The following is a 26,660-nucleotide window of genomic DNA, read 5'->3' on the forward strand; positions in this document are numbered from 1 at the left end:
TAAAATTTTACTTTCACATATTCTTTCCCCAGTGGTCTTTATGCTCCAGTGCTTTTTAGTTTAGCTCCAAGTTTTTAACCCATTTTCCTTCTCTGTAAATAACTTTATTTAACATTTCTTCAAGGCAGGTCTGCTGGGAACAAATTCCCTCAATTTCTGTTTGAGAGAGAGGGTCTTTATTTCTCCTTCACTTTTGAAAGAGAATTGGATAGGGTACAGAATTCTAGGTTGATGGAATTTCTTTATCTCAACACTTTATTTAATTTCACTCCACTGTCTTCTTGCATGCATGGTTTCTGAGGAAAAGTGAGATGTGATTCTTATGTTTGCTCTTCTGTGGATTAAGTGCTCTTTTTACTCTGGCTTCTTTCAGAATTGTGTCTTCATATTTGATTTCAGGTAATTTAAAAATGATATGCCTAGGTGTGGTTTGGTTTTGTTTGTTTGTTTTACCTTTATCCTGCTTGATGTTCTGAGTTTCCTGGATCTGTGGTTTGGTGCCTTGACATCAATCTGGAAAAATTCTTGGTCATTAGTTTTTCAAAGCTTTCTTCTATTCCTTTTTCTTTTTCTTCTCCTTCTGGTATTCCCATTAGGTATATGTTATGCCTTTTGTAGTCATGCCACAGTTCCTGAATATTCTGGGTCTTTAAAAATCTTTTTCCTGTTGGCTATCAGTTTGTGAGTTTCTACTGAGATAGTCTCAAGCTCAGAGATTCTTTTCTCAACAATGTCCTGTCTACTAGTAATCCCATCAAAGGCAGTCTTAATGTTTTTAAAATAGTGTTTTTCATTTCCAGCATTTCTTTTTGATTCTTTCTTAAAATTTCCACCTCTCTGCTCACATTGCCTGTCTGAACTGCATGCTGTCTACTTTTATCAATTACATTCCTTAGCATATTAATCATAGTTATTTTAAATTCCTGGTTTGGTAATTCCAACATTCCTGCCATATATGAGTCTGGTCCTGATGCTTGCTTTATCTCTTCGAACTATATTTTTTGTTTTTTAGTATGTCTTGTAAATTTTTCTGGATATCGAGGCATGATGTACTGGGTAAAAGGAACTATTCTAAACAGGCCTTTACTAATATGGTGGTGAGGTGTGAGGGGAACGGAAGTATTCTACAGTCTTATGATTAGGTCTCAGTCTTTTAGCAAACCTGTGCATCTGCACTGTGAACTTCAGTGCTTATCAGGTAATATTTTTCCCCTTTCAGTGAGACAGAATGGCTAGAGTGGGCTGGACTTGGGTATTTCCTTTCCCTCTAGGTCAGATAGACTCTCATAATACACCAGCAGATGAGGAATGGGCTTGTTAAGAAGAGCAGAGTGCTCTGGCTATTTGAAAAGTATTCCTTTTGCCCTACCCCTGCCAGAAAAGCAAAGGGATTTTTCTCAGATATTCACTGTGGGAACCTGGGCGGAGGTAAATATTACATTTCCATGGGGACCCACCTATGAATGGTCATAGAAATATGGACGCTAAAGGTGATTCTGATGAGGGTTCACAATGAAAAAGGAGAGCTGGAGAGAAAGCAAATGTCTTCTTTGGGAATCCATAAATAATCATGATAAAATGTTGGCAGAAATCTGGATGGTAAAGGTCGTTCTGGTGATTTCTCAGACCAAAAGGAGGAAGAAGTTATTGAGTACTAAAGGAAAGGAGATCTTTCTTATAAAGGGGCAAAAAACTTAGTCGAATTGTGGTCCACTGTTTCCTGGAAAGAGAATTTTCAAGCAATACAATTGGATATTTAGCAGAAGAGATTTCTGAGTGATGTGGCTTGGATCCTCACTGTTGCTTAGAGTAAAATTCAAGGAGAGAGAGATGAAAGCAAGCAGGAATTACTGAGAAAAAGGGAATCAGACTTGGCAATTTATTACCCAGAGATGGGCTCTAGGTCCCAGTACCCCAAAGAGACCTGGAAGCCACCTGATTTGTGCACATGCACAGAGAGGGCTGGTCATTTGTTGTCAAGCAGAGGTGGACTGATCACAGGCAGGTGGACAACACCCCCCCACCCCGGAGTCCTGCACTGAGGTCCTGGCAGGGGCTTCTGACCTCACGCCTGGACCCTTCTGTGGCCGGCTGGTCCTTGGGACTGCACACGTGACCTCCCTGAAGGATCTGCATGCCCTGAAAACACACAGTGCTACCAAGGATCCTGTGGCTTCGGGTCCTGCCTGCGGTCCCCCCCTCCCCCATCCAACGTGCAACCACTTATTCCTGGGGGCTCCCCCAGTTTCCTGGGACCCAGCCAGCCACTGGCCGTGCCCACAAGTCCTGTCACCTGGCTCCATCCAGCCCAGGGGACCACACAGACCCCCTTGGACCCTGCTCTAACCATACTCCAGTGCTGACTCGAGGTCCCAGGCCACTGTCACCTCCCCCTACCCCCATCCCCAGTAGACCCTTCCTTCAAATGCCCACAGCAGAGGCCAGACTCAGCTGAAACTTTCAACGAAATTTATTAAAGAGAAACATTGACTGAAACTACCGAAAAGAGGGAATGACCACACAGGCAGGAACTTCTAACGGCCACTAAAGCCCACAGATCTCAGCCCCCTCCTCCTCCCAGGGTCCCTCACCAGGTGTCTCAGCTGCCCCCCACCGTGCTGCGGCCCTCCCCACATAGTCTCCCTTCCTGAGGGCCCCACGGTCAGCCTCTGGCCAGGACGGTGGACCCCAGCAATGACCGCTGCCCCCAGGGCACCCCTCCCCCTCTGGCCCACATGCTGGGGCCTGGCCCTGCCCTCTGGCCCCCACAGGACAGTCCAGGACACTGCAGAACACGGCGGGGAACGCTCCCCCAAGCCCAGGACAAGGGGTCACGAGGAACAGCGATGGCAGATCACAGCACGGTCCCCAAGGACCCTCCGCAGCCCCCAACCTTCCCCGGCCCAGTTCTTCCTTCCCGAGGCCACCAGGTGGGCGTCGTCCATCTGTCCATCCCGCCGTCTCCTGGGACCGGGCTGGGGTCTCCGGGCTGGGCTGGGGGTACTGCTCAGAGAAGAACACACACACATCTCCACAGGAACAAGCAGCGTTTGGCCTAAATCTACTCCGACAAAGCGGACGTGGCGCTCACGACACTGGGCCAGAGCGAGCAGAGCCTTGGTGCCCTGAGCTCAGGGCACGTGGCCGGGCCCAGAGGTGGCGGCCCGGGTAGGAGGGACACCCGGCCTGGGTCCACGGGCACCTCAGGGCTCTGCACGTAAACGGGCGCTGGTGTGGGGGGTGGTGAGGAGATCACTATGGGGCCACAGAGACACAGGCTTCCTATGGGCTTCCTAGTACAGGGAGCAGCCTGCCCCAGGGGACGGTGACTAGGGGCCCCTCTTGGAGGCCCAGGCACCTTGACATGGCCCCTGACATCTCCCAGGGCAGTGTGGGGGCAGACGTCTTCAGGTGGCCCTCACCAAGGCCGGGGCTGGGCTCTCAGGGGTGCTCCGAGGACGGCCGCCCGAGTTGACAGGGTCTGGCGGTGGCCTTGGCATTGGCAGCTGGTGAGCTGTGGTTGGCCAGGTCAGTCCCAGGTCGCCTTGCCTGTTCTCTGCACGTCTCCAGTGGCCATACACAAACACAAGAATGAAACACCCCTCCCTCCCACCAACGAATCCTCCACCCTCCTGCTTCTCCACCACTACCTCCTCCTCCTTCTCCACCCTCACTTCCGCCTGTCTCCTCCTCCCCTTCCTCCTCTCCTCCTCCTCCTGCTGCTTTGGAACAAGTTTCCCTGCACACCCACTCACACCAAAGCCTGTTGTGGGGTACTGGCCCACCAGGTACCCAGGAGCCCTGCCTGCCAAGCTGAGCTGCAGCTCTTGTCTGCGCATCTTCTCCTTACAGTCTTGGTGCTCCTTGCCCCCACAACCCTTCTTGGGGGCAGGGGGAGGAGACTGCCTGTAGGCTGGTGCTAGGTCCCCGGGGCCGCTGGGTCTCCTGCCCTCACTGGCGCAGAGGCTCCAGGGTGCTGCCTTCCTGGGGCTCCCCTGGAGCAGTGTAGATGATCCTGAAGATGGGCTGGACCCTACGAACCCCTCTCCGGGGCATCGCCCCTCTGCCACGCAGCTCTTCCTCACCGGTGCTGGCTCCTTCTGGCAGGGATGGCCCCGGGTAAGGCTCCTCTAGGCCCCGCGTGGCCTGGGGGCCTGTCAGCATCATCAGCTGAGAGCCCACGGGGTGGGTGTTTGGGGGTGGCCAGAAGATGGGGCCGAGGCCAGAGCCCTTGGCCGCACCCTCTTCAGCCTCTGCTGCACTGGGGTCTCTGTCTGAGGCTTGGGCAGCCTGTGTGCTGGATGTGGCGGCCCTCTGTTTGCATCGCCAGTACCTTCCTGAGCTGGTTTTGGCTTGGATGGAGTCCTTTCCGGCTGGTGGAGGCAGACGGGGCTCGGCCTGGGCCTGGCTGCCCTGCCCCTCTTCCCCACTCAAGCCCCTTGCTATTTTTGTGCACTGCCCCTTTCCCTCATTAAAAATTTTCCATTGCCTGCAAGGGGAGAGGATGCCTGGATCTGTTGAGCCTAAGCTTCCTAGGGCTCGGGATGGCTCATAGCCCCAGCCCCTGTCCCGTTTCCCGACTCTTCTGCTGCAAGCTGAGGACTCTGCTTTGGCGAAGGTTGGTTCTTGGCCTGAGGACACGCTCCCTGGCTGGGGCCTTCCTCCCCGGTACTGTAGCAGCAGGACAGTCGCCTGCGCTTCAGTGCCGGGACAGCCCCTTTCTGGATGGTCTGAGTGCTCTTCTCACTAAATGGCCCTGCCTGTAGGATGACCTGAGGTGTTGGGACAGTGGCCTCAGCCACTACGTGCCTGCCCGGGGCCTCGCGGCCCCTTCCTACTTGCTTCTGCCCCTCCTTGGTCACAGCCATGGTGGTCTCCCACTCCTCTTCATCCCGAATGAGCTTCATTAACTCCAGGAAGGTGGGAGCGCACCCTCGCTGATCCAGGAGCTCTAGCTTGCCCCGGAGGGCAGCAGTCATGGAGGCCCGAGCCAGGATGTGTTTCAGGCGAATCATGTCTGTGCTTCTCACTGACAAGGGGCTGTGCCGCACGGCTCTCTGCAGCAGGGGCTCTAAGCGCAGCAAAAACCCCGAGATTTTCTCCCCAGACTTCTGAAGGGTCTGGAGGAACTTAAACTGTGAGGTTCTATAGTCCTCTTTATTCCCGAAGATCTGCTTCAGGGCGTCCAGGCACTGCTCCACAGTCATGGCGTCATCATTGGCCTGGAGCACCCGCATGACGGACAGGGCAGAGCCGCGCAAGCTCTCCACCAAACGGCGCCTCTTCTCTGCCTCAGACACTTGCCACATCTGCATCATCTCAGTGACCTGCTCCAGCCAGGCTTCAAAGTTCTCTTCGCCCGGGCTGGGGCTAGTGCTTCCTGAAAATACTTTCAGTTTCCGGTACCACATGCTTTCTGTCACAGGCTGCCAAACGGGTAGCTTGACTTGAGCCAAGCCCTCTGGCTCTATGCCCTCGGTGGGGGTGGTGTACCCCAGGGTCTTGACCACATCGACCATTCTCCGGCCCTCGTCTTTCAGGAAGTAGTTCAGTCTATGGAGAAATTCATCATCCGGGCTACGGGGTTTCACCACCACTTCCCAGGTACCTCCCTTTCCTAGTATCTGACTGGGCATCATAGCATAATTGATGGTGTCAGCTAATTCAATGAAAACTGACTTAGCATTGTCTTCCCTTCTGAACATTCTGCCCAGCACCCTGTAGTTGCACAAGGGCTGTAAGCCTGCCTTCAAGGTCTCCTTAATTTCAGCCTCACTACACTCCACAGGGATCCCCACGATCAGCAGGGCCTTCCTGGAGTCCAGGTCCATCCCCTTGCACCAATCCTCCAACAGTGACAAGGCCATCGCTCCCACTTTCTATGGACCGATCTATCACTGGGGGCAGGAATCAGCTCACAGTGTTGGACCAGGATTCAAAAAATCCTGAGCCAAGGCCAAGTATGAAGGCAGAATCGTCCCAGGTTTCCACAGCCTGTAACGCAAATGGGATGAGAGCATCATTAATGCCCACCGTCCCACCCCCACCAAAAAAAGCCCCTCCTCTTCCCCCACTTCCGCTCACAGGGATCCCTGCTTCTCAGGGCTTCCCCAATCATTTGGTGGAGGGGTCTCTTCAGGCCAAGTTACCCCCAACTCATCCCCTCCCTGCTGACCTCCTCTTGCTGTGGGTTCCTCCTCAAAGTCCGAGAACTCTGTTGTGTGTACTGGAGGTGCCTGTGGTGGAAAGGCTAGAGTCAAGAGGTGGGGCCAGATGCCGAGGAACACAGCCAAAGCCCTCCAAGCAGGAGTGAACAGGAGGCTGTCCCACTCCCTGGCTCAGGGCTCTGCAGGCCCAGGGCACCTGCTACCCTCTTCACTGGGGCGAAGGTCAGAGGATGGAGACGTGAAGTTCCCTCCTTTCTCAGAAAATGCCTGACAAATGAGAAAGATGGCTGGAGTTCTGCACAATGCAACGAAACTGGTGGGTGTGGAGAAGGTGTGACAAGCGGCAGTGTTGCCATGGATACGAAAAACAGCGGGGACCCCGAGTTTCCATCACAGAGGAGATTCAGGTTAGGGAGCAACAGGTGATGTCACCAGCCTCCGACCAAAGAAGTGTCTTTTGCTGTTGTGGGGGGAGGGGAGCTGGAGGGTGGGCAGCAAGGACCAAGTGCTGAAAAACACAAGAGCTTATGGTTTCAAATTGTGTAGACACTAGAATCAGGGGCCGAAAAGGGACCCCAAAAGGGTCTCCAGGACCACACTGCAGGAAACAGACAACTCTCACCCTAGGTGTGACCTTACCCTGCAGACCACCCCTCCCCTCCTGCTTTTTGTCAGTTTTACAGAGGCCCCTCCCAACATAGGTCCACTTCACAGCTGCTCACCTGCTGCTTAGGGCCCCCCTGACAGATGCGGGGATTCCACCCACACACTCAACAGTACGCCTTGCCCTCTAGCTCTGACCACAGTCAGGCAGTTCCTGGTCCCGGGGTGCTGGGTACTGCTTCACTGGATCTGTCCAAGGCAAGGTAGAAGTTTTTCACTATGATTCTGCCACAGACACCCCTGCTCAGGCCGCGCCAATTCTGAGTCTACAGAGGTGCCCACAAGTACCCTGGTATAAGGAGCCAAGAAACGGCTCAACTGGCAATCAGTATTAGAACAGAAGGGATCTTACAGTAAGATTACTGCCCCACCCTCAAGTCCACCGCCGCCCTCAAACCTTGCCCCCACTGTCAAGTTCCACCCCTCCCCAAGCCCTATCCCTGCCACCGAGTCCCGCCCTCACTGAAGCTCAGCCTCTGTCTTAAGTCCCACCCCTCCGGAGCCCAACCCCTTGAGGTCAAGCCCCACCCCCACGGAAGCTCCATCCCTGCCCCCGCCAAGTCCCACCCCTTCCCAAGCCCCACTCCCCTGAGCCCAACCCCTGACGCCAAGCCCCACCCCCCTGAGCCCAACCCCTGACGCCAAGCCCCACCCGCATGGAAGCTCGATCTCTGCCCCTACCAAGTCCCACCCCTTCCCAAGTCCCATCCCCTCCCAAGCCCCACCCCCACAGAAGTTCGACCCCTCCCCAAGCCCCACCCCCACCCTAGCCCAACTTCTGCCACCGAGCACAACCCACACGGAAGCTGGATTCCTGCCCCAGCCAAGTCCCATCCCCCTCCTAAGCCCTACCTCCACCTATGCCCAAGTCTCAAACCCCGCCACAAATCCCTAAAGAAGCCCTGCCCCCACCCAAGCTATGTCGGGGCCTCTTTTTAAGGCCTTTCCCTGCCCCAAGCCCTGCCCACACCCGAGTCCAACTCCTGTCCCGAAGCCTCCCACCCTTATTCCCCTGCGCTCCGCACACACACCTAAGCCCACCTTCCTAAGTCACCCCACCCCTTCACACACCCGCTACCACAAACGCCCCCTATTCCATTGCAGGAATACATCTGGTCAGTAGAAGCTGGTGGAGGCCAGGAGAGGGGTGGGACTGAAGACACTTTCCCTCCAGGGTAAGGCTCAGAGCCACTTGTCCTGACCGCAATGGCTCTGGGCGGGGTTAGGTGTGGAAATGGCAGGGAGCTGGTGGGGTGCCATGCCTGACCCAGTGCGATCCTACTTCCAGCCCCTAGCCCCTGGGATGCCAAGCAAGATGCCGAGGATCACTGGGAGGAATCCCATGCGGTTTGGGTTGCTCTCTGTGCCCCGGGCCCCAACTCATACCTGCTGGAGATGCCTCCAGATCAGAGCGCCGGAGCACCGCAACCACCCTGCGCCTGTCGCCTCCGCTGCCGCGGTGCAGGCTGGGCCAGGAGCTGGTGGCGGGAAGAGGTTGTGAGGTGACAGGACCCCCCCCCGGGACTGCACACGGCCCGCTCGCAGCTGCGCCCTAGCAGCGTGTCACCCACCACCCCCTCGAAGGGGGAACTCCGCGCCCCGCCCTGCGCCCCTGTCCCTACCTTCCCCCGGGCGACAGGGAGTGGGAATCAAGCTGGGGGCGCCTTACGTTACCGAGCTGGGCCGAGTCCAGACTTGGATTAGCTCGAAGAAGCCCGCCAGGCCTGCCACGTGCTGTAGCAGGCCTAGCAGTCCTTGCAGTTCCTGTTCCTCGTGTCTGTTCCCCATTGGACGGGATCTGTGGCGTGACAGTCACCAGCCGCTGTCCCTACTTGAATACTCCAAGCAGTCTGCACAGAGCTGAGTGCAAAAGTAAAGCCCTAGCGGGTGCTCACTAAAGGAAATCCAGATCCCAGTTTATCAAGCTGTTTTCTAGGTAAAAGAATACAGCTGCTTTCTGTGAAACACAAAAGCATGAAAATTTGCAGGGTTCACCAAAAGGTAGAAAACTATCAAAGGAGTTCACTCTCCCATTATACTCTCGACTGCACGACCAAGCATTACCCATCTAGTACCCAAACTGCTTCCCGCCCTTTTCCAGAGGCGATTTCTTCCACAAAAGGACGGCTGCAATGTTTGCCCAGGGGCCCGCGAGACACTAATGCGCTGCTCCGGATAAGGGCGTGGGTGAATCTCAGTTTAGTGCCCTGGAAGGCATGCACAGTCCCCGGGAGATCTCGATAAGAAGCCTAGCTCTGAGTCGGGAAGGCTGGGGTGGGACTGAGATTCTGCGTTTCTCGAAAGCGTGATGACTGATGCCGCGGATCCTTGACGGACGCTTTGAGCAGCACGCCTCCGAAGCCTGTAGTCACTTTTCAAGTTGTGGGACTTTGGTGACAGAATAAATTTCTTTTGCTTTATTTGGGACACAGAAGAAGAGGCTTTTTGATAAAGTCTTCATAAAAATATGAAAAGCAAACCAAATTTTAAATTAAAGATTACTAAGCAAGACATTTGCAGACTCCCCTTTGAGCACAGATACCCGCTACGTCTGGGAAGGGGAGCACAGACCTGAATACACCTTCCTTAATTAGAAGGAACTATTGAGAGGCTGGTTAATCACTCCGGTTCCTGTGCCAAGCAAAAGCGCTTACCTGCTGCTGCCAGAAAGTCGCAGACCCCAAGTAGGGGTCTACCTACCCTACCTACTTTTACCTGAGGACTCTCACAAGCCCCCACTCAGCCCCCTGGCATTACAGGTATCATGAGCTGTCACAGAGGGTGATACCATGGGAAGACGTGTTCTGACTGTGATCCTAGAAAAGTGGAGGTTAAGAAACACCTCTAAAAACATATATTAGTTTCAAGTGTACAACTTAATGATATTTGTATATGTTGCAAAATAACCACCGTAATAAGTCTATTTAACATCTATCGCCACACATAGTTTTTTTTTTCCCTTGTGATGAGAATTTTTAAAGTCTCCTCTCTCAACAACTTCCAAATATACAATATAGTACACTATTATTAAGTATAGTGTCCATGCTGTATATTACTTCCCCGGGACTTTTATTTATTTTATATGCATGTTTTTGTGTGCCCATACGTGTACGTAACATTTCCTACCCCTGATGGTATTACCAAATGAGATTATAAAATCACCCCAAGGAGCTCCATTATTATTGGTTTAGAGATAATTAAGTGCTTTTATAAATTGAATACTCAAACTTCTCAGAAATTAATGAAAGGGAACTCATTCTCACAAAACTTTATTTCAATAGTAATTATATTCCACGTGTAGTACATCAGCCTTAAAGATACTTTCCAAGATCTTTTGGTAACTGAAAACCTTAGACTTTGAGAAAAAATAAACCTTAGATTTAGACTAAATAAAGTATAGAAGGTATGCAGAATGCGTTTTTGTTAAAGAAAAAGAATAATTTTGTCCGAAAGTAAAATGACCGGTTGTTCCAGAATGAGAAAGATGAATGTGTAGGACAAAACCTGGATGGATGTGGTTCTCAGAAAAGGGATTTTATTTCTTGTGGTCAATGGTAGTTAAAGTTCAATGGCTTTATTTATAAGGTTTTAAAAATGAGCTATAATATCAAATAGCACACTGATGCAAAACTAGAATTTCGTTTTCTCTGTTAATAAGGTGACATGTTTCTTAGATTATTGGTGTGCTCTTAACAAGAGTTAATAAAAAGCTTTTCTTTGCTTCTTGAGTAATCTGCCTAGAAAGCAAGGGTTCTTTCTTACCAGAATAATTTTCTTTGCTTTATGTTCACTTTATTATAGCCTTAATTACTTGAGAACCAAGTCTCACTTTTGAAAGAACTAAGGTTCTTTATAACTGCGTTGCCTCCTCTATTTACTTTTAAAATATTTTGTCACTTTGGTAAAGTAGATAGACAAGTAGTGTTTCTCGCTGAGCTATCATCTTATTTAAAGAAATATTCAAAGCTTCTGACAACCTCTTAATTTTACCTTCCACACTCAAATCCTTAGTGATATATCCTTGGTCTCAAGTTTTATTTGTGTTTTCCAAGAGGGATCCTGGAAAATCACAAAAGAGATTTCACTTTATAAAAACAGAGGTGCTACATATAATTAGGCTAATTTGATATGTCGAGTTTCATGGGCAGCTTTATCGAATCACACACCTGGCCACACCCTTTCAGCGTCTGCTGCGTTGGGGTCTCTAAGGCTCGGGCAGCCCGTGTGCTAAATATGGTGGCCCCCTGTTTGGGTCACCAGCACCTCCTCAGAGCCCCGTGCTTGGCCTTCACTGAGCTGCTTGTGGCTTGGCCGATGGAGTCCCTTTCAGCTGGCAGAGGACAAGGAGGCTTGACCTGGGCTTGGCTTCCCTGCCCCTGTGCCTCGCTCAAGCCCCATGGTGTTTGTGTGGACTGCCCCTTCCCCTTCTTCCAATAACTATTTTGTCTCCTGGGCCCACAGTAAGAAGCCTTGCCTTGTTCTCCTGAGCCTACTTCACCTTAGCTTGGGATGGGTCTTGTCCCAAACCCAGCTCTCATTTCCCGACTGAATGGCAGTTTGTCTCTTCTGCTTTACCAAGAGCAGGCTTGCCCGGTTGCTGCACTGTGCCCTCATGTGGCCGTCTTCTCCACCGCTATTGCAGGACATGTGGTGTTTCTGTTTTCCTGAGCCTGGAGTGCTGGCCCTTGGCACAACCTCCTTTTGGTGTTGGCCTCTGCCCCCTCTGCGTCAGGAACCTTGGGAAGGCCTGGCCTGCTGGGCACATCCAGGGGCAGGGAAGGATACTGCCCTGGAACCGCTGGCTCTGGCAGATGAACTTATGCCTGCTTCTGGCCACTCCAGCCTCTCTCTGGCCTGAAAGTGGTCTCCCAGTCCTCCTCCACATGCAGGAGCCGCACCAGTGCCAGGAACCTAGGAGGCTTCCTTTGTTGTTTCATCAGCCTGTTTTGAAGTTTGTCAGTAAGGGTGGCCCCACCCTGATTTTCATTCCTTCGTAATAGAGTGTTTTTTCTCCTTCAGCTCTCTGGAGCAGGTGTTCCAAACGTAACACAAAGATAGAGACTTTCTCACCTGCCTCCTGATATGCCTTACAAAATTTCACACGGGCAATTTTACGGCCCTCCACAGGTCCAAACGCCTGCCACAGGGTTGCCAGGCACTCCTCCACAGTTAGGGCAGCATTGTGGGCCTGGAGCCCACTGACCACCTGGAGGGCAGGGCCCCACAAGCACCCCATCAGCCAACGCCTCTTTTCCCCTTCAGGCACCCTGTAGCACCTCAGTGGTGTGTTGGAACCAGGCTTAAAATACCATCACCCCTGGGATGTACATGGTGTTCCCAGAAAATACTCTCAGTTCTCGGTACCTTTGTTCTAGCAGAGGCTGTGCGGCTGTCCCCGGGGCCTGGGCCCAGGTTCAGAAATCAGGTGACATGGCCACTCTCGGAGCAGGACAGCTGGTGTCTGGATCCAAGGACTCTGTTCATGTCTGACATTGTCCACCTCTCCTCCTCTAAGAAGCAGTTCAGTCTATTGAGAAAGTCGCCATCTGAGCTACAAGGTTTTACAACCACTTTTTAGGGCCCTCCCTTTCCTGGTATTTCCCTGGGGTTCAAAGCATAGTCGGTATCTTGGCTAAGCTCTAGGAGAAACCCTTGGTCATTCTCCTCCCTCCTAAATATCCTGCCAATGACCCTACACCTGCCCAGGTGCCTGAAAGTGTCCTGAAGAGTGTCCTCAAACTCATCCTCACCACAGGCCTCAGGAATCCCCAGAATGAGTATGGACCTCCAGGTGTTCAGATGTCCCCGCCCACCCCGCCCCGACACCAGTCCTGCAACAGGCTCAATGGCATGTTTCCTAACTCTGCGGAGTTTAATTTAGGGGAGAATCATCGGTGTGTGATGCACATAAATCTGGGCCAACTCCCAGAGCAACAGCAGATGGCCCAGGACTCCACAGCCTGTGAATGCGAACCGGACAAGAGCGAGGTTAAGGCCGCCCCGCCCCCGCCCCCGCCCCCGCCCGGTGCTGCCCCTCCTCCCCCCACCGCGCCCCTGCGGTCCAGGGTAGACCCCGCCCCGCTCTCCGCCTGCCCCTCGGGGACCACAGCCCCTCCCCACGCCGTCCCGGTCCCCGTCCCCGCAGGCTGTGGCAGTCCCGCCGAGGCTGGCGGAGGGCGGTGGGGGTCTCCCGGGGCCAAGCGCACCCTCCCGGGGTCTGGTACCTTCGTCTCGGTCGGGCTCCTTCCTGGCCGAGGTCCCAGCAGGACGGGCCAGGGGCAGCTCTGAGCGCCCACAGGGTCCGGCGCCCCACTTTCCCCCGCTGTCTCCCGCTCCCGGCCCCTGTCTCCCCGCCGCACGTGGACCAGCGCTCCAGCGCCTGCTCGCCACCGCTCACTGCAGTGGGGACCCAGGGCGGGGGCGCAGTGGCAGCGGAGCGCGGACCCTCCGCGTCGCCCTGGAGACCGCCGGGCAATTGGAGTGCGCAGGTCACGCTGCCCCGCTGCCGCCACCGCCGCAGACGCCGCCGCCGCAGACGCCCTTGGAACCGCAGGTGATGTCACCTGTGCCTTCCCCCGCCCCCGAGGGGGTGCGGGCACAGGTGGGGACCCCCGGGGCCCAGGACTCGGCCCTGTCTCCTGCCCCTCCCAGAACGTGTCCTCAGGGAGCCAGCATGTCGAGGGGTGCATTCGCCAGGGTTCCCACCACCAGAGAGCAGCTGGGCGCCAGGAGGTGCGTTCATACCGGGGGTGGGGAGCAGTGGAGTGGAGTATCCCTCTGGGCCTTTTTTACCTGCTCTTCCCCTCCCCCTCCCCACCCAGGTCGGGTCCTGTCCTGTCCCAAGGCTAGGTGAGGAGCACCTCGTCCAGGTGTGATCCCCCAGAGCACATGTCACATAGGTGCACACGTGTTCACACACACCACCCCAGTGGAGGGTCCACCGTCCCCACGTTGCCCTCCCAGCTCGCCTGGGGGGCCTGGAACTGCAGGCACCACCTCTGTGGGTGCTTGACCGGCAAAGGAGCTTTGCTGCCCAGGTAGCCAGCCCCAAGGAGCGTGCCAGGTTTTGATCACTGTAAGTCCAAATCTCAAGCGTGGGCTTCTGCTACTTAGAGCTCAACCCCAGGGCCTGTATCTTACTCTGTGTCCTTGGCAAGTCCTTGCCCCTTCTCCAGGCCTTAGCTTAGCAAAAGGACAGAACTGGGGTCTCTGCCTGATGGTGTGTACGGGAGAGCTGGTCTGTTGGGAGTTGGGCGCTTAGTGTGTTCCCTGCCCCCTGTGCCCTTACCAGCCTAATAGACTCTGAGACATCAGTCTCTCTTGGTCTCTGAAGGCAGCATGGGTGTTGGGCTCCTCAGAGACCTCTTGCTGACTTGCCCCTGGTCTCCCATCTTCCATAGGTCCTTCCCCTTTTCCATTAGCACCTAGGCTAGAGAGTGCACCAGACAGTGCTGGCTGGGCTGGAAAGAGAGCCTCCAGTCCCTGTGGGTCTCACCACCCTGCACCTTTATGGGAGTCTGGGGCCATGTGGACAATGTCTCCACCCATCAGGTGGCACGCAGGTTCTCTCAGGGTCACACCTCTGGGTGTTGTTGCTGCCCCTGCCCCCATTCTCTTTCCTTGCCTGGCATCCAGCCAGACATCCTCTTCTGAGACTTATTTTTCCTACTCAAGGTTTACTGGTGGAGGCTTCCCCAAGCATCCAGCTCACTCATGCTCCTGGTTGAATCACAGCCCCAGTTTATTTGTCTATGACCCCAAGGATGGGCATTTAGATGGTTCATAGTCTTTGGTGGTTACAGACACTGCTGCCACTAGCAGCCTGCACATGCCTGTCAGGGCCACTTGCCAGCTCAGAAGTGGTTTTGCTGGGACTGTGTATTCTGTGGTTGTGCCCATGACCAGGAATTGCTAATCTGCTACCTCTCATGAGTGGCTGAATCCATGTTCACTCCTGCCAGCGGCATGGGAGCCGTCTGGTCCTGTGTACCCCACAGCCTCAGCGGCCTTTGGCCTTGTCCAGCCTTGAGCATTGGCCTACCCCACAGGGAGAAGCACTGCCTCGTTACTGTATGCCCTGCATTCCCCTGGTCGGCGGTGAGGTCGGGCATCATCTCAGAAGTTCGCCAGCCATTCCCGGGTCCTCTTCTATGAATCTCCTTTGCTTAGTTCCTCCCCAACACTGAGAAGCGTTGTTGGCCTGTTTCTAGAAGGTTCCTAGCATCAAGGCTGAAGGCACTCTCATTTCTTTTTACACTAACCCATTGCCCAGAAGCAGGCTACATTGGAGCTGGCCTTATAGTTGGATCTTAGCTTGGCCATATGCTCTCACTCTCCCAGCTTTCCTACCTCCTAGGTGCTAAATGCTGGGTAAATGAAGAAACATGGGGGTTCTGTCCCAAACCAGCTTTCCCAGTTGGTCTTGTGCATGGCTCCCTCCCTTTTCCACCCTTGAGTGCCAAGCCCGCCTGTTCTCAGCCAGGCAAACTGCTCCTGTTATCACTGGACTCGAGAACTTCTGTCTGCCGAATCCTGGCGTTAGTCCTGTCATGGCCTGCACCCCCACATTGCCCTCTTTCTTGGTTTCCAACATGATCTGTCTGTGATCCTTCCTCAGAGAGGGTGTTCCCCTAGGAACATATGTGGGACCCATGTCACCAACTGACCAGCTGCTCTTCAGGAAGACTCTCAACTCGTGTCCCCTCTTCCCAGCTGTGTCTCTTCTTGCTCTCCTTCCTTCCATAGGGGCTGACTCCAAGTCCAGGACTCTCGGGCTCTGCCTCAGGGCACTCTTTCCTCTCTCTGCTAGGCTGGGCTGTGATGTCTCCACTGCCTTTCCTTTGTCACCTCTCAGCTTTCCTTTGACTCTGCCTCCCAGCACAGTTGACCCTCCTTCCTTCTCAAAAGCCTTTCTTTTCCCAGCCTCTGTCACACCCTCCACCTTCAGGCTGACCTCCTCCCTCTCAGCCTGCCTGTGATCCCTGCAACAGCCTCCTCCACTACTTAGAGTTCAGCATGCTGGAGGCAAATTCCCAGTCTCAGCTGCTGGACCCTTGGCACCTCTGACACCACTCTCATCCAGGGGATTGTCTGCCTGCCGATGGCTGCAAATGGTCTGTCTCTGGGTGGGACCTCTTCCCTGAGCTTCATGTGTGCTCATTCAACTGCCCACTTGGATGCCCACGGGGAACCCCAGAATGAAGGTGTCCAAACCGGAGCACTTCATCCCCCTCAGTATACTGGCTTCTTCCCCAGGTTTCCCCTAAGGGCTCTGCCTTCTACCTGGCTGCTGAAGCAAAGAAGCCAGGATCCTTTCTCCTCTCTCCTTTGCTCTTCGCCCCTAGTCTAACCCATCGTCTGAGTTTATCTACTCTAGTCGGTGACTGCTGCCCCTCTCCACATCTCCATGGTCCTTAGCCCTGTCTCCTCCTCTCCCTGCCTTCACTCCCCTTTCTCTACTGCACTCCCACCCACGTGACTGCTAGGGCCGACTCTCTGCAACACTACCAGACTGCACTCCCTGGTGTCAGATCCTCCCTGTAGCTCCCCATCTCCTTAGAGTAAACCCCATAGTCCCCCTCCTGGCCAACAGCCCCTCCCCCCTGGGGTTGGCCTCCTTCTTTGCTCTTCTTCCCACGCCACCCACTCCCAGCCCCTCTCACCAGACTCCTGTGCACTGGCCAGCTTGCTTGGCCCCGGAGAACGCCCAGCTCGTTCTCATCTGTGGCCTTTGTCGTTCCTCCTCCTCTGTGTGGGACAGCCTGCCCCAAGTACTTCCTACAGTGGCCTCCTCCTCCTCCTCACTCAGGTCTTAGCTGAAACGTCCCCCCACTCTTGGAGGCCTCCTCTGACTGGTTACCCATATCAGGAGCAGACCCCGGAGCACCCTCCACTCATATTCATGAGAGCAGAGTTGATTTATGTGTCATCATCTGATAGATGCTAGTTTGGGCTTTTGCTTTTGGGCTCAGGGCCTCCCTTCTCCCCTCCAATGGCAAGCCCCACCCCGCCAGGAGAAGGAGCTTTGCTGATGCTTCTCACCCTGGCATCTGTAATGCCTAGAACAGAGTCTGGCCCACAGGAGGCCCTCGGTGCCTCCTTTCTAGCAAGCACCTGAATCCGTCAACCTGGTCCTATCTACCTAGGGCCTAGGACCTTTACCCCAAGGGCTGCAGGGAGCTCCGATGGGTCTGAAGCAAGGTGATGGTGAGGAATGGATCTAATGTGGTAAACTGGATGGCAGGGAGAGGAGCCTGGAGCAGAGAGGGCTTCTGCAGCACTTCAGACCAGAGAGGGAGAAGGCCCAGGTAAAGTTCAAGCAGGGTTCCAGATTTCCCACTTGTGTGTGGACCTGGGGACGAGAGGGCCCTTCTCTGACACGAGGAATGAGACAGCAGTTGCCTTTTCTCTTGCCTTATGGGAGAGAAGGTGTTGAGAAGGGGATGACAGGGTGGGGATGAGTTCTTGCGGCCATGCTCGCATGTGAGAGTCCTGTGTAACACCCAGATAGACACACACTCTGCCCCCTTCCTCCCTTCTCCACCACCCCACCCCCACCACAGCCCCATGGGCGGCTGGTCTCCCTGGCACAGGTGAAGGAATTGTAATTGTGCCAAGCCATTGTGCTTGGTTCAGCCTCCAGGGTCTTTTGGCTTGGCCCCCTTGATTGCCAGCACGGGGCCCTGTGCAGAGCACAGCACCCAACTGAAGTTGACCACGTGGAGGAAGACACACAGAAGCACTTTGCTGTGAGTCTGTGTAGAGATGCTAACTGTTGGGAGTAAAGTCCAGGGAACAGCCAGTCTCACTCACCTTAGAGAACACGGGCAGGTGTGGCAGCAGAGAGAGTCTTGATGTTTCTCTCCACTTGTCTGCCTCCCAGCTGGGTGACCTGGGAGGTGTCCCTCAACCTCTGAGGGTTCAGTGGGAGTGTCATTGGCTCACAACCTGGGAAGGGCTTTTCTGCACCATGATTGCTGGGGGCTCAAGCACAGCCAAAGAGGCCCCTCCTGTCTCCTGCCTGGGAGTTGTCCCACTTACATGCATTTGCCTGTACTCCCAGAGCCAGCCCACTCTGGTCTCTGACTCCCTTTTTATAGGCAGCAGTCTTGACTGCCTGTGTGGAGCACAAGCCTCCTGCTCTTTCTAGCTGTGGTTCCGGCCATTCCCTCCTACTGCTTACTCAAGTCTCTTCTCTTCCATGACTGCTTCTGCGGTAAATCCAGCCCACTCCGCTCTTTCACCTGAATAATTGTTCCCAAAGCAGATTTTTCATCTTAAAGCCTTACTATCATTCGGTACATGATTGCTTACTACATTAAAGCCAATTAGTACCTGGGTAGTAACATGATGCAAACTTAGGTTATCTTCATAACAAACTTGATATTTAAAAATTATTTTTCATATACTTCTGCCCATGGCTCGTTCCCTTGATGTCAGAATTCTACATTTCTACAGGGGCTACAAGATAGAACTCCAGATTGCAGAGCAACCATGTCACTGTGGCATCAGATTAAACAAATGAGTGGATCCGAAAGAGACTATGTGTGGGACTCACACACACGTGTATGTGCACTATAAATAAAGGGAACAGCAATCCTAACTATGGGAGGATGATCAAAAGATGATATTAGAATATTTAGCTATTTGGAGGAAGAATCAGTGAAGATCCTGAACACATGCCATACTCTGAAATATCTATCAAAAGGATTAAAGGCTAAATGTAAAGAAAAATATTAAAATAAAATACCAGTGAATACTTACATCCTTCTGGATAGGAAAGAATATTCTGAGCTTAAAAGCAATGAAAGAAGTTATAGAGCAAAAGTCTCAATAAATTCAACAATATAAAATTAAAGAAAAATCTTTACAATCAAGCATCATAAGCACAACAATGTAAGTGGTAGGTGGAGCAAAACATATGAAACAAATGTAATGGACAAAAGGTTAATATATGAATTGGTCTTAAAATGTGAGAATAAAAGTACTAAGCCTCCAACAGCTAAGTGGGTAATTGATAGGTAAGGGCAATTCACTAAAGGAAAAATACAAATAGCCATTAAGTCCTGCTGTAATTAGTCACCAAAGAAATGCAAATAAAGAGACGATAGCTTTTCCCATTCATAGAAGAGCAATGAAAATGATAATTTGAGTGAAAACAAAGGAGCAATTTCATTTGCTGACAGTAAGAAAGCAAATTGGTATTGTCTGCCAAAAGTCCTGCTACAGAAGATCAACAGTCTTAAAGATGTTCACATTCCCTGACCCTGTAGTAATGATATTTCTGAGATCATCTGAAATGCGAATAAATATTCATGTAAAAATACTTAATCAAAATGTTACAAAAGCACTAAATTGTGCTAGATATGATATGATAGCTTATGACAGAATATATCAATCATGCAAAAATAAAGAGTTGACGAATCCAGGGGAAAAATCCAAAACGTGAAATTAGGCACATATATAGCATAACCTTAACTATGAAAAAACAGCTAAAAGAAACATGAATTCTTATTATGTACCAGGCACTGGGCTGAGCCGCTGGGCCTACACTCACTCCACTGCATGCTGAGTCCTCACAGGAGCACCGTTATGCCCCCTCCTCTCCAGTTGAGGACACTGGGCACAGGAAGGTTCAGAGTCTTGCCCAGGTCCCCCAGCTCCTCAGTGGAGGCCCTGGGATCCAGATCAGGCTGGCAGACCCCACAGTTCAGGCCCTGGAAACACAGCTGTGAGCCTGGCTGGAGACGTGTGGTTAGCAGTGACAGACCCGGAAACACAGCTGGGGGATGCAAGGCAGACTGCGAATGGTGACAACGGGGTGGTGGCCCTGGTCTTCCGCTGCCACCTGCTCCCAGGCACGGCCTGTTGCCCACCCTCTGCTGGGGCAGGTGTTGGGGTGTCTCTCTGGCGTCTCCTGGGCTGTCACCCTTTCCTGGTCCTCAGGGCCCCGCTGGGTATCTCCTTGTGCATCATTGTCTCTGCAGACGGCCCAGCTGGCTCTCAGGCAGCGCCAGCTTGTTTCACCCGAGGCTCCCTCGTCCAAGTGTGAGGACCAGCCGGGGTGGCCAGGTCCTCCCTCCTCCTGAAAATGGGAAGGAAGACAGCGAAAGAGGGTTAAGGGCTAAGGCGGAAACGAAACAGGCCATTGGGCTCACCTTACTGAGCCCCTGTCCTGGAAAGCACACTTGATGCCAGACCGGGGCCAGCAGATGTGGGCTCTGACCCCCGTTCCCAACCCTGGGGGACCCCGTGCCCTCCTCGGCCTGCCGTCTGGTGCTGCAGCTGCCCTCAGGCCGCGAGATGAGGAGACCAGTGCCAGGGCCCTGTGGAGGGAGGCCAGGGGTGAGGTGCGACACCCAGAGCAGGGCGGATTGGGGGTGTGGGTGTGAGGCACAGTTCAGGGAAGACCTGGGCCCCACCCCTCCCCCACCCTTCTTGGGAGTCAGGCCCCACAGTGGAGGCCATGGAGCAGACTGAAGGGGCCTGGCACAGTCTTGTAGTCGGAGGGGTGCCAGGACAAGTGTGGGGGGGCAGGATGAGGCTGTGCAGGGATGTGGAGATCCCCCTGTGGGGCTGGGGTGGGGCTGAGCTTGACTGAGGGACGCCTTTGACCATCTCATTCCAGAGCCTGCGGGGTCCTTCCTGGGGCAGGAACTGGTTCTGGGGGAGGCCTGGGAAAGGCGCCAGATCTGCAGCAGGGCCTGGGGTGAGCAAGGCAGAGCCGCTGCCCACACGTGGGCTCCAGACCCCTTGGCCCCTGCCAAGGGGTGTGGGCCGTAGCCCCTCAGCCTGCAGCACCCGTGTGGTTTGAAACAAGGAGGTCCTGTCCCCCGAGGCTGCACTTGGTGTTCCCAGGACTGTGCCTCCTTGACCCGAAGCCAAGCGCATGGCCTGTCCTTGGAGGCCCTCAGCCTTGCTGGGCACAGCCCCCAGGGCAGCTCCCCCACAGCCTCCCATCGGCATCTGTATCTGCATCCTTGGTGGCTCTGGAACAGCTCCTCCCTCTCCTGGGGCTCTAGTGGCACAGCTCCCAGCTAGGCCTGTGTCTCAGGCCCTGTCCCTGTCTCTCAAAGATTTCCCGAGGGACCTTAAGTTCTTGGTGGCTGTCTCCAGGCCAAACTTGGTGCACACCCTCTCCCCACTGACGTCTGTGTGCGTGCCTGTGGAGCAGGGCGGTCTTCCATTCCTCTGTTATTCAAGTACAGAGGGGTGGGGACAGCATCCACACTGCCTTAGCTCAGAGGCACTGTCTGTCCAGCCCACCTTGACCAGAGCCGAGGCTCCCCTTTCATGTTGCCTTCGCCCCACAGAGGGCCCAAGTGTCCCCTCTGTTGTGGGGGCTCAGGAGTGCAGGGGTCATTGGGCAGTGGGGGCAGGGCCTCTCCCTAAGGCCTCAGAGAAGCCAGCTGGGCCCTGCCACTCATAGGAAGAGGCCGCCCTCCTTCCCCAGGCTGGCAGACCCAGGTTTCTCTTCTTTCACTTCTTTGTCTCCAGCTGTGTTGGGCTCACCCCTTCCTCCAAGACCCTTGCTCTGCATGCAGGAGCCAGTCCTCTTGCTTCTCTCCAGTCTCTCTGCCTTTGCTGTAGCCCTCAGCCTAGTGATTTGGGTGACTTGGGTGACTTGGGGCTGGCAGTGGGGCCAGGGGAGGGGAATGCTCCAGAGGGAAGGCAGAGGACTTCACAGTGGGACAGAGAAACACTCAGATTTCATTCCTACATGAACTTGTCCCACCTTCCCCCAGCCACCTACAAAGAGGCACCATGGTCTGCCCTCTAGTAAGCATGTACATCAAGCATTTTCTACCTTGTCACTGATACTACTCTCCCCTTTCATCCAGAGCCTCCTCTGGACCACGCCTTGCACCAAATGCTGGGGGTTCCACAGTGAATGCCCGCTCCAGTGGTTCTTGCAGGCTATAGGGGGAAAGGACAATAACTCAAGGAAGAAAAAAGTCTGTATAATTACAAATCATGGTCAATGTTCAGGCCATATGGGCATCATTGTAGAAGTGAAGAATTTATAGTAGAAAGACTTTGGAGAAATGACTGTTTGGGTGTAATGGACATTTCTGTGGTTAGATGAACACAACATAATCTGCACGTAATTCGAGTCCTGGATCCTAGACATTGTTATGCTTCAGCTTTCTCTTTGGAATGCTGGGAATGAATGCTGGCACCTACCACATAGGCTTAGGGTGATGATTAAAGGAAATGACATGAGTAACATATCCAGCACGGTGCCTGGCCTATAGTCCTGCCCAGTAAATGTCAATGACAATGATAGTGACAAGGAAAGTTTATGTAAAGAGTTGTTATCTATGCCAGGGTGGTATTTCTAGTCCAGTTATTAGGGTCAGGTGAGTGCATTTCCCTCAGCTAGCAAATGAAATGTTTTCTAAGTTAAAAATTGATTTTTGCCTACTCTTTCTCAAAAAATGTGTATCTTAAAATTATTATAAAACATACCAAAAAGTATACAAATCACGACTATCAGATCAAGGATTCTAAAGTAAAGTATAATTCGTACTCAGGAGAAAACATTTAAAGAAGAAATAGCACCAATATCACACAACCTCCTCAAAGAACAGAAAAAGAAGGAGAATGCTGTCTGACTCATCCCAGGTGGTCAACAGAATGTCGCCAATAAAGCCTGGCTCAGGTATCTTAAGAAAGAAAACCACAGACCAATCTCCACCAGGAACATCCTAAACGCAGCACTCACATTCCCTGTCCAGTGAGTTCCTGAAGAACCCACCCTTGACGATGAAGTTGGGTCTTCTCCAGGAAGGTAAGTTGGCCCACCATTGGAAAATCAGTGTGATTCATCACATCAGCAGGACCACAAATAGAAATACTGTGATAATCTCAATATATGTCTATTTCTTCAACAAAAGTTTTAATGAAAATTTTCAAAAACACAAAAAACTCAGGAGAAGAGCACAATGAATTCCCATTTAACAATGATTAAGATACTGGGTTCTTTTAAATTTCATTTTTCTTTGTGGATATATTTTTAAAGTAAATCCCAGACTCTTAAAATTCTCTTCTTTCCTCTATTCTGTTTCTTTCCTTCTTCACACCCTCCCCTCCCAAGGTCTCAAACATCTGTTACAATTCAGTTAAGATATTGTTCTTCATTGAGTGTATATTCATGATTTAATGCTCATGTACTGTGTGTGCTGGCCCCTGAGCTAGGCTCGTTAGCAGAAAGAGAGATCCCCAAATTGGAAAGACTACCAAATGTGTGGGTCCTTGCCTGATGATTGAGAAAGAATTCTCAGCAGAGGCAGAGGGACAAAGTGAAAGGTTCCTTTATTGGTCACAAGAGGGAAAGGGAGAGAAATTGCTCAAGTGGGGAGCCATCAGCCAAGATGGCGGATCGAGACAGCTGCAGCTCCGGATTGGGCCATGTAGGGCTTTATCCGGGAAGCTTCTGCCATCATATCCTCATTCTGGGAGTGCTGGAGCCAATCTCCTTTTTTTTTCCTGCCCTATTATGGCTTTGTTGGCTGTTGTGATGGCACTGGTCAACTGTCATGGTGCTGGTTGGTGTGTCATTCATTCAACATGCTAATGCATTACATTGAGTGTTCAATGAAGCTTAAGGTCTACTAGAAGTTGAATTCTCCACCATCTTGGGCAATATTGGTTCCAGCTAGTTCTTGTTTCTTCTCTTTACAGCTTTCTCCTGAGACTTAGATAAAGGTCATTGGTTTTTAATTGAGGGAGGGGCAAGGGTATGATCTTGGGGGCAACAGCCTTGTTAACATGAGGAGATGGTGAACTCAAGTCCCCCAAAGACCATCTCCCTAGATTCCACCCTGTCATGAAGGCTTCAAAAGGAAAGAGGGGAGTAATCTCAGTTAATCATTGAGATAGGGCATCGGGGTCATCACCACCCTCCACTGTGTGCAAGCTTGTTGTGTAGGCTTGTGAACTCCTTGTGAATTTTCCCTAGATGCTATCTTGTTCACATAGTTTGTTCATGAGATTACTGAAGGGGAGGCCAGGGAAGACTTCTGATCATCATGCAGTCAGCCCTTTCCTGCTGGTGACAGTTACAGTATCTGTAAAAGGACTCAGGAATGTGCATCAGACAGTGAGTCTGTGACTCTATTGTCTGTATCATCAACTGCTTGGGCTTGCTATTTCATGACTCCGGGAGGCCTGGAAGACTTCTGCTTTTCTATAAACAATAGGCAGGGGTTGGCGGGGGGCGCAGGGTTCTGCTCGGTCTCAGGCTGGGGACACAACAGTTAGTACGACCCACAGGCTCTCATTGTCCATTAGGTTGGGAGCCCCTGCTCCATTCTCCCATAAGTTTCCATGCCTCTAGCAGTAATAACACAGTTGCACAGCATTTTCTTTATGTGTGTTGGTCCCAGTGGACTATCTGAAAGTAGAGGCTGCTACACCTTTTCTGTCTGCATACCTGGGCCTAGTGCAGATTTGGCAGGAGAGTACTCATAAATGCTTTTAGAAGAATAAAGGATGTTTATTTGAGGGGACAAAAAGGCTGAAGGAAGCTGTTTGTTTCTGTTTGGTTTGGTTTTTAGTGGAGTTTAGTGGAGCTCTGAGCAAGATTTTAAGGCAAAGGCTAGAGGTTAGTGAAGGTGAGAGGTTCAGGGTGGTAGAAAGAGGCCAGTAGCATCAGTGATGTTACACCCTGAATTATAATCTGTTAAAGGGGTGAGGTCTGGAGTACAGAGCTCTGGAAGTTGTTAAGGGGGTTGAAGGGGGCTCTCTGGCATCCTAATTTCTCCCTGCTCCCACTTGTCCTTATAGCAGTCATGTGTTATTATTAAGTGTGTCATTCCACACAAAAGCCCCTTCATGTTCAAAGTCTCATTTTATCCTTGCCAATGCCACTGAGGGTACTTGAGTCTAACTACCCAAGTGTCTTGCCCATGTCTCACAATTATTAAGTGGCAGGGCCAGAATGTCCACCCATGTCTCTCCAAAATTCACTCTCAGACACTGAGATATACCTGGATTGCAAGGGAGAAATCTAACACAATCTGCCTAGAGACAAAAAAAACGAGGCATGGGAGACAGATATCTTATCTGGACTAATGCTCAACACGGCCCACCCTTCCCCCACTCCAATCTTTCATTTCCAATAGTGAAATGCCAAGATGATGGAGAGCAATCTTAGGAAAAGTTTACCAAGAATAAGGAAGTGAAATGATACTCTTCAGTGAAGGTCACTGCAGGAAGTCAAGATGCAACTCTATGATGATAGAATGGGTGGTTTTGTAGTACAGGAAGGAATCTGGGAGTTAGTCATTCCTCACCCAAGACACTGGTGTTTTTACATGAGTCAATGGAATGCTGAAGGCATAAGGAGAATAATTATTCAAAGTAAATAAATAGTAAATGGCATCCTGGTACTTAAACCAGGCAGTGTGAAAGCATGATCAGAGTCAATAAAATCTTGAAGACTTTGTTTGTCAACCTTAGATAAAAGACGGAAAATGTATGATTAGAAACAGAAATAAAAATTGCAGAGCAGGCAGTGAACCAAGGCAGGTAGAAAAGTTACAATGATGTAGGGAGAGTCTATATCTCTATTTCTAACCAGATCTCTATAAGTATATCTTTATATCTATATCTGCATCTCTATCCAGGCAGCCGTCTACTTATCTGTCATCTATCTATCTACCTGAGTAGAGAGAGAAGGATGAAAGGAACTGGTACCCCCAACTGAAAGTGGTACATTATGTCTGAGTAGTGGAATTATGTGGGAATTCCATTCCCTTCTTAAATTATATTTTTCATGAAAGTTTTTACACTGAAGATCCATTTATTATTTTAGTAATTGGGACAAAGACTTAAAGGTAGAAGTTCGTTTAAATCAGAGTGCCTCCTATTAGATTATTAGTGGAAAGTAGAATGCTTTTCATTAGCCAACTTCTGGAAGGCTAACCTTAAAAATTCATTAAATGTCCTTGGTACATTATAAGAAATAAGAAACTTGCTATAATGATCTACAGATAGGAGTCATCCGATGCAAGTGTTTTCTGTAGTTGGATGAGAAGTGAAAGGCACCAGTTTAATTTACCCTTAAAACTTTGATACTGAAGGCTCTAGCTCAGTGCTAGAAAAGTCAAAAGATGATATAATTCAATCTTGATTATTCGTCAGGCAGATACTCCATTCTTACCCTTTGTTCTTTTTTTTTTTCATCATTTTTTTCTCTTTTTCACATTTTTGATCCTTTCTTAATATCCATGGACTACATTTGCGAAACCAAGACACTAGTGTCAGGAAGCCAGTAGATGGAGATGTTGAGCTGCGTCTGTTGATGTCAGCCAGGCTGTCCTTCCTTGACAAATACAGTGGTTCCCACTTCAGTGGGGTTGAGAGCAACCTGGAGAATTAGTTTAAAATGGAGATTCCCAGTGCCCACCCACAGAATTAATTCTATAGGCCTTGGATAGTGCTAAGGAATATGGATTTCAGCATGCCCTCTGTCCTATGATCCTGATGCAGGCTGGCCCACGAACCACACCTTGAGAAACTCTGATGTAACTGGCAATTGTCCCCTGGGCGGGCATATATGGAAACGCTAAGAGAAAGAGCATGAATCAAGAAGGGAACCGAGTAAAACCAAGTCCTGGGGAGCTCTGCCATATAATTTCCCACTGGAGGAGGCAAACCTACTGAAGATACTGAGAAGTGACCAGAAGGACAAGAGGTAACAGAAGAATGTGTAGTTGTGGGAGCCAAAAGAAGATAGAAGGAGGGGAAAGAAAACCAAGGGAGTAGTCCACAGTATTGAATGCTGCTGTGAATTGAGTGAGATGAAGACCAGAGAATATTCATTTG

General features: G+C 51.6%; 2 protein-coding genes across 2 annotated transcripts; both read right to left on the reverse strand.

Moving 5' to 3' along the window:
• Nucleotides 1-2,452: 2,452 nt before the first annotated feature.
• LOC140695439 (paraneoplastic antigen-like protein 5) lies at nt 2,453-9,466 on the reverse strand. The gene is made up of 5 exons (XM_072958164.1): nt 8,500-9,466; nt 8,217-8,308; nt 6,890-7,019; nt 6,176-6,236; nt 2,453-5,994 (listed from the first exon to the last, which is right to left on the reverse strand). The coding sequence occupies exon 5, from the start codon at nt 5,865-5,867 to the stop codon at nt 4,533-4,535; it is 1,335 nt and encodes a 444-aa protein (XP_072814265.1). The 5' UTR covers nt 5,868-5,994; nt 6,176-6,236; nt 6,890-7,019; nt 8,217-8,308; nt 8,500-9,466; the 3' UTR covers nt 2,453-4,532.
• A 1,076-nt stretch (nt 9,467-10,542) lies between these two features.
• Nucleotides 10,543-12,682, reverse strand: LOC102539164 (PNMA family member 3). Its single transcript, XM_015252302.3, is given in 6 exon segments — nt 10,543-11,674; nt 11,677-11,842; nt 11,845-12,097; nt 12,099-12,292; nt 12,294-12,635; nt 12,638-12,682. Coding segments are annotated over 6 exon segments (1,350 nt in total). The 3' UTR covers nt 10,543-11,324.
• Nucleotides 12,683-26,660: the final 13,978 nt, after the last annotated feature.

The sequence above is a fragment of the Vicugna pacos genome, unplaced genomic scaffold (genome assembly GCF_048564905.1).
Source record: "Vicugna pacos unplaced genomic scaffold, VicPac4 scaffold_204, whole genome shotgun sequence".
In the NCBI taxonomy this organism is placed as follows: Eukaryota; Metazoa; Chordata; class Mammalia; order Artiodactyla; family Camelidae; genus Vicugna; species Vicugna pacos.

Bases quoted from the DNA above. Each gene is read 5' to 3' on its own strand.
- LOC140695439 (XM_072958164.1), bottom strand. From the start codon at position 5,867: ATGGCCTTGTCACTGTTGGAGGATTGGTGCAAGGGGATGGACCTGGAC.